This window comes from Suncus etruscus, chromosome 19 (assembly GCF_024139225.1).
Source record: "Suncus etruscus isolate mSunEtr1 chromosome 19, mSunEtr1.pri.cur, whole genome shotgun sequence".
In the NCBI taxonomy this organism is placed as follows: domain Eukaryota; kingdom Metazoa; phylum Chordata; class Mammalia; order Eulipotyphla; family Soricidae; genus Suncus; species Suncus etruscus.
This window is the reverse complement of record NC_064866.1, coordinates 19,881,940-19,895,951: the sequence shown is the minus strand read 5'-3', so window position 1 is coordinate 19,895,951 and position 14,012 is coordinate 19,881,940. Positions and strand designations below refer to the sequence as shown.

Genomic DNA, 14,012 nt, shown 5'->3' with positions numbered 1-14,012 from the left:
AATAGCGACAAAGACTTTGCCGCAAATCATCCTCAAAACAACTCCAGAATCATAAGAACGGTGACCCCAATTATATAAGAAATTTGCTTAAGTTAGTGCATACTTAACTATAGAAACTAAGGAGCAAAATTGACTTTGCTTTCAAAGCATAAAACTAGTCACCTCACTTAAGGATACAGGTAGAGTGATTTTAATATTTCTGCAATGGAATGAATGTTGGTGAATGAACCTCCAGTTCATATATTGAAATTAGATTGTGTTAGGAAATGACTTTGGAGGTAAAGCCTGCATGAAAAGGTGAGTCCCTTATAAAGTGGAAAGGTCAAAGCCAGAGCAATAGCACAGAGGTGTTTGCCTTGCATGCTGCAGAATTAGGTTCGTTCTGCAGCATCCAATATGGTTCCTCACACATTGCCAGCAGTAATTCCTGAGTGCAGAGTCAGGAGTAATCCCTAATATGATCATGTTTTTTTTTATTCTTTTTGTTGATATGGTGTATTATGTTGATTGATTTACATATGTTAAACCACCCTTGCATTCCTGGAATGAATTCTACTTGGTCGTGGTGTATGACCTTCTTGATGAGGCATTGAATCTTATTTACCAGAATTTTGTTGAGGATCTTTGCATCTATGTTCATCAGGGATATTGGTCTATAGTTTTCTTTTCTTGCAACATCTCTGTCTGGTTTTTGTATCAGGGTGATATTAGCTTCATAAAAACTATTTGGGAGTGTTCCTGATTTTTTGATTTCATGAAAGGAGTAATCCCTGAGCACCACCATGGGTGACCCAAAAACAAAACAACAACAAAAAAAAGAGGGAAGGCCACACACACAGGATCTTCTCAAGAGAAACAGGAAGCCAGTAGTTATAGCCTACTATAGGGCCCTCCCCAAAATGGAACCTTTCTGGCACCAGGACCCAGTCTCTAGAACTGAAAGAAACACATTTCCAGGGTTTATGAATCATCCCATCTCAAGAACTTTGCGATAATACTCAAACTAACTGAAACAATCAGATTTCTTGAAATTGACTTGTGTTCAACAAAGGGCTTTTAAATTATATTCGCAATTCACAATGGAATAAAATACATTCTCCCTTGACCATTAAAACTCTCCGAAACATCATTTTATATCTGCTATTCAAGGACTAAATCCATACTCTTCAGTGACTTTCAAACATAACCAATGCCTGAAGGAGTTTTCTTCAGAAGTCCCACTCCACTCCCAGAATCTTGCTGCCTGGTATCAGAGAAAACTAGGTATACTTTATAATTTTCCCCCTTCCTTCTCCTCACCTTGAACGGAACACTGCATCTAATAATACTCTCTTCTCCTGAGGTCTGAGAAACAGAGAGAGGAATCCCTTGGGTTTTAAGAGATTTAGTTTTAATTTATTCATCCCACTGTTTACTAAAAGTACCTTTCAATGTCAAGCACTGGGATCATTCTTCCATGAGTTTCCATGAAAGTAAGGAAGACATAAAAATCCTCGATATTTCCCAGATCATTCCTACATCATTGTTAGTCATTATTAGATTAGCCACAAACATATATAATCCACAAGCTTGTAGATTTAAACACAAATTGGTAAAAATATTTGAATCATCACATAAGAGAGTTCCTGTGGGAATTTTGATATATCACCTTCATAAATGGGGGCAATGGGGGAAGCCAAAAATAAAATAATTTGGGGCTGGAGAGATAGCATGGAAGTAGGATGTTTGCTTTGCACGTAGAGGACAGTGGTTCGAATCCTGGCATCCCATATGGTCCCGTGAGCCTGCCAGGAGTGATTTCTGAGTATAGAGATAGGAGTAACCCCTGAGCGCTCCTGGGTGTGACCCAAAAAAAACAAAAAACAAAATAAAATAAGGACAACAGGAGAAACTAAAAAAAAAAAAAAAAAAAAACCAAATAATTTTTCAGCTGATACTTAGGTTTCCCACTAATTGTGTCTTTGGAACAAGCTTAGAGGGTCATATTCTATAGCCCTAGTGCCTATCATTCAGAACTCAATCAAGGCTCATGAAATAAAGGAATAAATGCATCAATGGGGTAGATTACTGAAACCTAAAAAATCTTGGCAAGTTTATTAGCTTATAAATAAAGCACTCTACTCCTCCATCCCTTTATTATTTTATATATAATATATTGCTTATTTTGGTTCTTCTTAGTACAAAATTCTAGTAGAAAAGTTTTGCTTGGGATAAAAGGTTAAAACCAGGGTACAGAGACTGTATAGCTTGTCATTTTTATCCCCAAATGCACCAACAATAGGACATTGTTCCTTTTTCCATAGGCATACTAAAATGGGGAAATCTTACGTATAGAAACAAGTTCTTATCTACTAGGGATAAGAACCCATAAATTTTATAATACAGTGGCGCCTTCCATCCTGAACACATGTCATGGGGACTCAACTTAGACTTCATGTGATCAAACATCAACTGCCCAACCACAAACCTTGGATCCAAACCTTAGAACCGGCACAGTTCCCTGTAGCAGCACCAGGAATTAACACCCCCCCCCCCCCAGGTAGGGAGTCCCTAATACCACTCTGGCATCAACTTGCCCAGCATAGGTTCATATGACATCCTGTCAACAAGGAAACAGCAACAACTTGATCCAACAGCAGGTTGCCCTACCTCATCACCTAATGGTGAGATGAAATCAGAAAAAGCTCCGTCCTTTGATCTCTGCAAAAACAAAATCACTAAATACAGAAGACTGACTACAGCAACCATGACTGAGCAGATCATCTGGAACCATAAAGAAAGACTCTATCCCAGACTTCATCCTAGATTCTGTGCAAAAACCAAGATCTCCAGTTACAGAGAACTGACTTTAACAACCAAAACTGAACAGAACATTTCTTGGCACTATAAAAAAAGACACTGTTCAAAATGAACATTCCCGGAGCCTGTAGTTGGTCTCATGACAGTATACTTCAATGATGAGACACTATTGTCTGTATCTCTTAGGCCAAAGGAATTTCCTTTCCTTTCTAATTTCCCCAATACTTACTGTGTCCATGCAAAAAAAAAATTTTTTTTAACCTTGCTACACCAGCCCCCTTATTTATTCATATTTTTTCCTCTTTTAAATTTATGTTTATTATTTCTAGACAGGGGCTCCCTCTGCTTTTATTTTTTTTTATTTCATTAACAGAGCTATTGAACATGAAGCATCTTGTTCTGCTTCCTATTTCTATGTCTTCCTACAAATTGAGGAGAAAACAAGTGGATGGTACTAGGGGCCAAGCTGTCTTATGAGAATTGAGTGGAAATAAAAAATGATCAGACCTAAATACCCAACTCAAAGTCAATAATAATAGAACCAAGAGACCCAGACTACAAAATATACAAAAGGGACCTGTTACACTAGCAGTCCAGGGGGACAGGAGGAAGTATGGGATGCATGCTGGGAACAGTGGTGGAGGGAAGTTAACTTGGGTGGTGGGAATTGTCCTAATTCACTGTCACTATGTACCTTAAATACAATTGTGAAGAATTTGTAATTTACATTGGTCTCAATAAAAATTACAAAAATACACTCTAAACTTAGTGACAAAATAGAAAATATTCAAAGGAGGCCAGAGAGATATAATAGCAGTAGAGTGTTTGCAATGCATGTGGCCAGCCCAAGAAGAATCTGGGTTTGATACCCGGCATCCCATATGATTCCCTGAGCCTGTCAGGAGCAATTTCTGAGCACAGAGCCAGGAGTAGCCCCTGAGTGCTGCTACTGGTGAGGGAGGGAGGGAGGGAGGGAGGGAGGGAGGGAGGAAGGAAGGAAGGAAGGAAGGAAGGAAGGAAGGAAGGAAGGAAGGAAGGAAGGAAGGAAGGAAGGAAGGAAGGAAGGAAGGAAGGAAGGAAGGAAGGAAGGAAGGAAGGAAGGAAGGAAGGAAGGAAGGAAGGAAGGAAGGAAGGAAGGTTGGTTCAAAGGGGAAAACTATTTAAGAGGAGAAAGCTATATTTTTTATTATTAGATACAAAGGTACTGTAAATGTAAAAGATCCCAGGCCTTCCCTCACATTGAACCATTGGCCTGGTTAGCCAAAAATCCCTAGGTGGGATCTCCCACGCATCCCCCCAAAAAACTGAAAAAAATAAAACTACCTTCTGATTTCCTTCCATCATGATCATGGTCATAAGACATTAAACCACAATAATCCAAATCTGGACTAATAATCTATGTAGCAAAGTGCCAGAGCCTATGTCTCAAAGTAGTCATACCTGAATGGGAGATAGGGGGAGTTCGAGCCAGACAAGAGTGCTCGGTAGGCTTCTTCTGGTGTCTTCTTTAAATAGATTACCTAAGACAGAGGAATAAGCAACATTTAGAACACTACCAAAAAATGACACAAGATCAATTTAATTACTTACTGAATATGAATTTCACATCATTCACAATGACAATTGTCATGATAATAGTGATCTTTTGTTTTTGTTTTTGACTTTGGGGTCACATTCAGCAGTAACTCAGGGGTTACTCTTAGCTCTGCACTGAGAAATTGCTCCTGGCAGGATCAGGGGGACATATGGGATGCTGGGGTCCCAACCCAAGTTAGCCAGATACAAGGGAAACGCCCTACCTGCTATTGCTCCATCCCCAATAATATTAATCTTTAGACAGTAAGCAAGTTATCCAAATTTTTTCAGTTTCAAGTTGTTGCATCCGTTGGCTTAAGATGGGTACAGCTTAGAGGGCAGACCTAGCTATCTGCAGAGCTCACTGAACAGATACAGTAGACAAGGTTTCCTTTAGAAATACAAACAGATAAGCTTCTACCAATATACTGTGTGTGTACCAAAGCCCAATTTGGGATGCCCTGTACATCAGTTTTTCTTCCTACTTGCTAGGGCTAGTGAATTTTGAAAGACATTAAGATAGACATAAATCTCAGAAGTCTCCAAAGCCTGCATTGCTGTATAAACAATCACTGAAGAAGAACCAAAGGTCCTTCAACTTAAATTAATCTTAACAAAGAAACAAAGAAGGATGCTTACAACCTATAGTAAACAACTTCCATTTAATATCACATATCCTCAATATCACATATTCCCAAATGTGGGCCAGGCTCTGCATCAGGTACCTTGTTTAAGAGTATTTACCGTATTTTTCCGGCATATAAGACGACCCCCTAATTTTGCAGTTAAAACCTAGGTTTAGGCCTATATTTGCTGTATCAGAACATTCCTGTGCTGCAACTGTATGTCCCACAGTGAGCTAATCACAATAAGCAAAGGTTCAGAGGTTCTACTGTAATAGACTTCCTCTCTGACTCTGGCCAATCTGAGCAGGCTTTTGACAGTGTAGATTCGGGTCCAGAACATTGTCTACTTTGCATGCATCAAAAGCCTGCTTGGATTGGCTGAGTTAGAGAGGCGGTCCAAGCAGGCTTGCAGTGATTGGTGCAGGACCGAGTTGGAAAATTCGTTTTGTGGCAATATTCAAACAATTTTCATTTAGCGGCATATTGAAACATTTTTCGGGATATACTCGGTGTATAAGACGACCCCTGATTTTCAGTTGACTTTGTTTCAAAAGTCGTCTTATATGCCGGAAAATATGGTACTTTGTGGCTAAGACTAGAAGTAAAAATAAGTAAATACAACCTGAGAGAAGAGCTGGAAACAAAATAAGGAAGCTCTGGAAAAGTAATAGAAAAAAGATGGCATAAAATAAGCTGGTTAGAGAAAAGTCAAGTAGGATGTACATGAGGACAGTGAAGGGAAGAATTTTGCAGGCAGTCAGAATAACAAAGGCTAGATTCCTGCATGGAAAAGACTCCAGAAGATGAACTGAGAGATGAACTGGGTGTGTCTTGACCTGCAGAGAGGGAAAAAGTCAAGTAGTTGGCAGATTGTGAAAGCAATACAAACCAGGGAAAGACTGGTTTTATTCTAAATACAATTTAATCGTTTCATTCCACTCAGGGGCATTTATCCTCTAGAATCTGATTCTTACTTGATTCCTAAAGTCCTTTCTCTTTAGAATTAGGACAATATTTCTATAATATGTTCCAATATCAAAAGCCTCTGCACTTCACTGACAACAATTTCAAAAACACTGTACTTTATTTTTATTTGGGGGGGGGGGGTGTGCCAGAGATGGCAGAGTGCTAAGCTAGGCTCTACACTGCAGGGTCACTCTTAGCAGGATCAGGTGGACCACACAGGTGCTAGGGATCAAACCCAGTAAGGCAAATAAATGCCTTAACCTCTGTACTATAGCTCCAGTCTCTGTTTTAAAAAGGATTTTCCTCTTTGTGTATTATTCACCAATATAATTTCACATGTGTTTGATTATTATTGATACAGATCTTGAAAACATTTCAGAAGAAAGAAATTTTAAAAGATACATATATTTTTTGTTTTTGTTTTGGGGCCACACCCGGCGGGACTCGGGTTACTCCTGGCTCACCACAAAGAGTGGTGAGTGCAGTTATAGAAATAACTACACAGAGAACTAGCATAATCATGTGAATGAATGAGGGAACTGGAAAGCCTGTCTGGAGTACAGGTGGGGTGGGGTGGGATGGAGGGAGATTTGGGACATTGGTGATGGGAATGTTGCACCGATGAAGGGGGTGTTCTTTACATGACTGAAACCTAGTCACAATCATATATGTAATCAAGATGTTTAAATAAAGAAAAAAAAGAAATTAAAAAAAATATATGCACATTGAAAAAAAAAGAAAGAAAAAGAAATAGCTCCTGGCAGGCATGGGGGACCATATGGGACACCGGGATTCAAACCAACCACCTTTGGTCCTGGATCGGCTGCTTGCAAGGCAAACGCTGCTGTGCTATCTCTCCGTAAATTTATGAAGATATTTCTAACTTTTTTGGGGGGGTCACACCCGGCAGTGCTCAGGGGTTACTCCTGGCTCTATGCTCAGAAATCGCTCCTGGCAGGCTCAGGGGACTATATAGGATGCCGGGATTTGAACCACCATCCTTCTACATGCAAGGCAAACACCCTACCTCCATGCTATCTTTCTGGTCCCAGATATTTCTAACTTTAATATGGAAGTCATATACTCTTTGATAAGTAGACATTTCATGTCACACACTCACACACTCATGCATACACTAGTTAAACCAAACTGCACATGAAACAAAGGCAGCACAGCAAATGGAACCACCATAAAAACTTGATCTTTATATGAGGCAGATTCCACAAAGAAAATTACAACTATCACTGCTAAAAATAATGACACCAGTCCATTAAAAAAAAAGAAAAAAAATCTAGCTTTAAAGCCCATTTTCAGTGACCAAAATTGAACAAGATTTTGTTGTATTCAGTTGTAATAATGCTGTGATTTCTTAGGCCCAATGATACAGGAGTGTCTGAAAATTGACTGCAGCTGCTATGAAGGAATGCTATTAATAAAATACTCCTGTTTGAATTAGATAATAAGAGCTTAGACAGCAACCTTTGTAAACAAAACTGTGCCACCCTCCTCAAACAAATGCATGAATTCCCTTGAATACTGACGCAGTCATTCTGAAGAGAGAGAACCAGCCCACACGAAATATTTCTTTAGACTGGCTACTCATCTTACCTGCATGACAGCACACATGACTCTGTTCTCACGCGGTAAGATGAGAGTCTTTGTTTTTATTTTTATCCTGGTGCTAAATTATTAATAAGTGCAAAATGAAACCCAACAGAGGCCATCTAAATTCCAGAAGCAGGTAAATGCAGTGACCTTTTGCAATCGGATTAGAGTTGATTGGGAGAGAAGAAAACTTTTCCTGATAAATGAGTTAGTGAATACGTGCACAATGGAGTCATTAAAATGCCAGTTTGCATTATTTTTTTTCAAGAGAAAATATAATACATATTCTTACAATAGATTTTCTTGGCTTAAAAAAAGAGAAGAAAAGGGACCAGAGGATAGTACAGTGGATAATTCAGTGGGTAATATCCAGTGGAGAATTTGCCTTGCATGCAGTTGACTTGGGTTTAACACCCAGTATCCCATAATGTCCCTATAGCCCTATTCAAATTAATTCCTGAGTGTAGAGCCAGGAGTAACCCCTAAGCATCACCAGGTGTGGAGAGAGGGAGGGAGAGACAGACAGAGAAGAGAGAGAATGGAAGAAAAGGAGAAAGGGTGGATCCACTAAAGCTTTGAAAAAAAGGAGCATTTATGAAGGCTTATTGTTGAAGGTTCAAAAGCTCAGAAAGAGAAGGAAATTTCCAAACTGACATTGCTGCTTTGGGTCAGAGATGAAATTCAAAACACAGATGAATACCACACCCCACAGCAACTCCTTAAAGTACAATGCCACTTTGGGCAACAGAAGCACAAATCTGAGTAAGCTCTTTAAAAGACCATTATACATGACTTTTAAAATTAGTGGGCTTTCAACAGTCATTGTGTCCTGAGGCATAATAGAGCTGGGAGAGAGATTAGAGATTTAAAATTTAAAAAATACTTTTCACTTTTATAATTTTATTTTATGATTTCTACATTTATTTATGTTTTATGCATTAAGTGACTTTAAAGGTAAAGTACTAACTACATTAACTATATGTTAAATTTGTATTCTTTCTAAAAATAAAATCTATGGGGTTTTATGTTTTCTTGTTGGTCTTTGGGATTTTTTTATATTAATATCTTTATTTAAACACCTTGATTACAAATATGATTGTAGTTGGGTTTCAGTCATGTAAAGAACACCCCCCTTCACCTGTGCAACATTCTCACAACCAATGTCTTTGTTTGGGATTTTGGGGCCACACTTAGCTGTGCTCATAATTTACTCCTGACTGTACTCAAGGCTCACTCCTACAAGATTTGTGGGACCATATGGGTGCCAGGAACTAAACCTAGTTCAAATGCATGTAAGGTAAGTGCCAAATCTACTGACCAATCTCTCCAGCCCTAAAATAAATGTTTAATAAAAAAAAAAATTAACCAGATATGTTAATACTACTAAAAACTATTTTCTGAATAAAATCACTTAATAAAACAACTTCAAAGCATCTTCCAAATATCCAAATTTTCTTTTTATGTTTCTAAGAAGGGGGAAGTGATAGGTTTTCTTCTCTTTTCACTAAATATTAGCATATTTGAACTAAAACTAGAAAAATCTTCCCCAAATTCTGACTGACAAAATTTAACAAAATTCCCTGCATGGTGCTTAATATACCATGCCACACTTGCCCCCTGGAATAAGGAATACACATATTGCTTTTATAAAATGCCCTTCCTGCCAAGAAGCTCTAGAAACCTTCACAAGAATAGTATTTGATGTGTCCTTTCTTATTTTTCACCACTTGTATGGCAATTAAACTGATATTTGTTTGCCTAATTATCTACGATACCAGATACAAATGACCCAAATAACAATTGCCTTCATTAAAATTTTTCATAACACCACCATTCTAACAACAATTTTTATTTGACAGCAAATTAAAATTGTATCACAATGTGTAGTTTACCAATCTCCCAATGTTCCTCAAATTTCAATTACTTATGCCTCAGTCTCCCCAACATGTCACTAAATGAATCACCATATATTGCCATATCTCTTTAAATAAACACATTCTTAACTTAATTCCATTTTACTCTAGTGCTTCATTTCACTGCTATAAATAAAAAAAAAAATAGTAACACCTGCCAAAAGCCTACACATATATGAATGTGAAGATGTATTAACTCTTAAAAAATTTTAATGTTTGTGCACGCCACAAATTATAAAACGTAACAAACATCAAAACTGCACTGATTCTATGGACTAGCAGACCAGGTTGGGATTTACATCAAATCCTCTTAGCATTAATCTAAATACTGCTAAATCATTTCTTTTCAACTAAATCCTATGGTCATTAAATCCTTAAAGCCTTTCAAAAGGTAACATGTAAATTTAGGAGTACTGGGAATTTAACACTGTATTTGTCAGAAATTTAATCTCTCTGATAAAAGGGGTAATCCTTAAAAGAACAAATAATATAAAGATCTGAATCAGACTGAGCCAGAAGTTTACTAATAATCTTTCACTGGGAACGTTTTCCTCAGTTCTTAAATATTTGGGGGGGGGGTTTTGTTTGTTTGGGTTTTGTTTTGGTTTTTTGGGGGTCACACCCAGCAGTGCTCAGGGGTTGCTCCTGATTTTATACTCAGAAATCGCTTCTGGCAGGCTCAGGGCACCATATGGGATGCCGGGATTTGAACCACTAATCTTCTGCAAGCAAGGCAAATGCCTTACCTTCATGCGATCTCTCTGGCCCCAGTTCTTAATTTTTTTTTGTTTTTGTTTTTGTTTTTGGGCCACACCCGGTGGTGCTCAGGGGTGACTCCTGGCTGTCTGCTCAGAAATAGCTCCTGGCAGGCACGGGGGACCACATGGGACACCGGGATTCGAAACAATCACCTTTGGTCCTGGATCTGCTGTTTGCAAGGCAAACGCCACTGTGCTATCTCTCCGGGTCCAGTTCTTAATATTTTTAACTTTGTTCTGAGGTAGTTTATTTACCCCTCCCACCACACATACCCACTAAAGAAAAGCATTTCTACAAAATGCCAGACACATACAGAAATTATATTTTAAAGCGAAACCCCTGTCCCTTTGTTAACTTCTTTAAATTTTTGGTTTGCAATAGAACCACTCTTCAGGATTTAGCTGATTTGGCCCTCTGACAGTATTTTTCAAGTTGGTATTTTGATTTCCTATTGTTAATATTTTACTTGCTTCTTTCTGTGCTGAGAACAGACTTTTCCAGATAAATGCTGACCTGACAGCTATGAAATTAACATTCCACCTATTTCTGAATCAGATCAATTTTCCAAAACAGAAATTTCCAGGAGACATGTTCTAATTTGAAAGCAGTTGATAAATAGTACATTTTACTAAATATAGAAAACACTCCCAAAAGGAGAGATTATCCTTAAAATAATAGTTTTATTTTAATTCTGTTCTTAATCCTTTAAGACAATGTTTTAATTCAATCACCAAGAATTACAAAGCTAAAAGTTACTTATGATGTTCAGTCATACCTGATCTAACCCCAAAACCTTCACTAGCATCCACTCCTCTAAGGCAATGTTCTCTGTTTCCCTTCTGCCCATAGCCTTTCTCCATGGGAGAAACCTGACATTTTCTTTTTCTTTTTCTTTTTCTTTCTTTTTTTGGGGGAAGGTGCCACACCCAGTGATGCTCAGGGGTTACTCCTGTCTATGCGCCCAGAAATCACTCGTGGCTTGGGGGACCATATGAGATGCTAGGGATCAAACCGTGGTCCATCCTGGGTCAGCCATATGCAAAACAAATGCCCTATTGCTGCGCCATCGCTCCAGCCCCTTTCTTTTTCTTTGTCTTTTTCTTTTTCTATTTTACCTCTCTCCACCCCCAATATTAGTCACTGTGGTTACAATACTGTTATATCCCTTTAAGACACTAGATTTTTGCCTATACAGAGATTTAAATTGAACTTGGTAATGATATATGCTTTGAGTTCTAGTCATTAATTAGAAGTCATGCTTGTTGAGCAGTACCATGTGACTTAAAATTATACTTGAAACACAGCTGTACGGGTGGGATTGAGCACACATAAAAGAAAATGTTTCTTCACCTATGTAGAAGAAAGCATTCAAGCAGGAGAAAGAGGTTAGTGCTGAAAGACAATGAAGTGTTATGTATGAAAACCTATGCACAACAGTACTGTAAATCACAGTGCAAAAAATGCATATATAAAATATTGTCTGGGGGGTCAGAGCAATAGCACAGTGATAGGACATTTGTCTTGCACGTGGCTGACCTAGGACAAACATGGGCTCGATACCTGATGTCCCATATGGTCCCCCAAGCCAGGAGCGATTTCTGAGCACATAGTCTGGAGTAATCCCTGAGGGTTACCCAAACACCAAAAAATTAAATAAATAAATAAATAAAATAAAGTACCTCTTGTAGTCTTTTGTAGAAATAGTTTGGTATTGGTTTACAACTTGTGTTCACCCAAAACAAAGATCATCTCTAGCTTCTTTGTATCTGTTTGTTTAGCATTTGGTTTCACCCAAAACAAAGATCATCCCTGGCTTCTGTGTGTTTGTTTACAACTTGGGTTCACTCAAAACAGATTTTCCTACATCTTGTTCTGCATGTCACAAGCTACCTGGGCAGGACTGGCCTTTTGGTTTCAGCTTCCCCGCCTGAGTGGAAGTGTGAGGGGTCTTCGTGCTTAATAAAAACTGCAATTCTTGAGCCCAGAGAGATAGCAAAGTGGCGTTTGCCTTGCAAGCAGCCGATCCAGGACCAAAGGTGGTTGGTTCGAATCCCGGTGTCCCATATGGTCCCCCGTGCCTGCCAGGAGCTATTTCTGAGCAGACAGCCAGGAGTAACCCCTGAGCACCGCCGGGTGTGGCCCAAAAACAAAAAAACAAAAACAAAAAAAAAAGCAACTGCAACAGAAATCTAACATTTGTATAAGTATTTTCAATCAAATCTAAATCACTGTTTCCTCCAAAAAAAGAAAAAAACATTTCCCTAATTTGAAACTTCCCAGTCAATGCTGAGAGTATAGAAAATACTAAGTTTGGAACTACTCTTCTTTGATTTCTGATATTCTATCTTGTTCCTTTTTCCAAGAGTTCCTCTTAGACTCAAAATCTCAAGACATCTTTGTACCCTCATTCCAGTACCCACTTTCAACAAACCAACAGCCAGAGTGATTCTCCATTCTCAACTGTAGTATTGGGGAGCCACTTAAACATATCTTTGGTGAGAAGAATCATACATATATCTTTTCTATTTTTTGTTTTTTTGATTTTTGGGTCACATCTGGTGGCGTTCAGGCATTACTCCTGGCTCTGTGCTCAGAAGTCGCTCCTAGCAGGCTCGTAGGACCATATGGGATGCAGGAATTTGAACTGGGGTCCATCCTGTGTTGGTGTGTGCAAGGCAAACGCCATACCACACCAGCCCTCTTTTCTATTTTTTGATAAAAACCACAAATGTCACTTCTATTGATACTGAGTGAAGGGTTCAGGCAAGCAAGAGATGCTCAATCTTGTGTGTCATGAACTTTTCAGTAAATCTGTATTTGACCTTTCCTTTAAGGTTATCATCACCATCATATTTCAAGATCTTATCACCATATGCTGGGAATAACACCTGCCCTCCACTTCCTGCCTACGTTAGTCATTTTAAGAGCTGGGCTTTAACAGTCTCAATCCTGCTCAAAAAACTCAGTCAGGCTATCAAACCTTTGCCAGGACACACTTCCAACCTAGCTAGGTGAATTCCTTAACACATTGATGTCAGCACTGCATTCTGAGTTAAACCACATTCAAGTGTGAGGTACGTGCTAACATCAATGTGTTAAATAACCTCTAGCCTAGACTCTTCAGAATTCCCTAAACATATTTGAGGTCTTCTGACATCTTACTTTTGTTTGGTTTTAGTAGGGGAGGAAAGGGAGGAAGGATCATGAGTGCCAGAGATCAAGCATAGGGCCTCAAATATTCAAAGCATGCATCTGGACTGGAGCAATAGCACAGCAGGGAGGGTGTTTGATTCCCAGGTTTGATCCCTGGCATCCCATATGTGTGCCCCCCAAGCCAGGAGTGACTTCTGAGTGCAGAGCCAGAAGTAACTCCTTAAGCGCTGCTAGATGTGGCCCAAAACTCAAAAATAAATAAATGAATGAATGAATAAATTAATTAAATAAATAAATAAATAAAAGTATGTTCTATCTCTTGAGCTACTTCCAGCCCTCTGGCACCTGAATTTGTATTTGTTTGCTTGGTTTGAATTAAGGGGTTATAACCATCAGTGCTCAGTGCTTCCTCTTGGCTCTGTGCTCAGGGATGACTCCTGATGGTATTCAAGGGCGATGAGAAACAAACCAGAATAGGACTAATACAAAACAGTGCAGTACTCTCTCTCCAGTTTCAAATTTAGATTATTTTTTCTTGAATACTTTCCCTATTTTCTCAACTTATAAAGAAGTATGGCAGTTCTTACTAAGTCTAATTCAAATGCCATCTCCATGA

At 38.7% G+C, this 14,012-nt stretch overlaps 1 protein-coding gene across 1 annotated transcript in view; it reads right to left on the bottom strand.

Annotated features, from left to right (window-relative positions):
* CDC14A (cell division cycle 14A) overlaps positions 1–14,012 on the bottom strand; it is a 191,442-nt gene that overhangs the window by 104,594 nt on the left and 72,836 nt on the right. Inside the window, 1 exon segment of the mRNA XM_049765598.1 lies at positions 4,240–4,319. Coding sequence (XP_049621555.1) covers positions 4,240–4,319 — 80 coding nt within the window.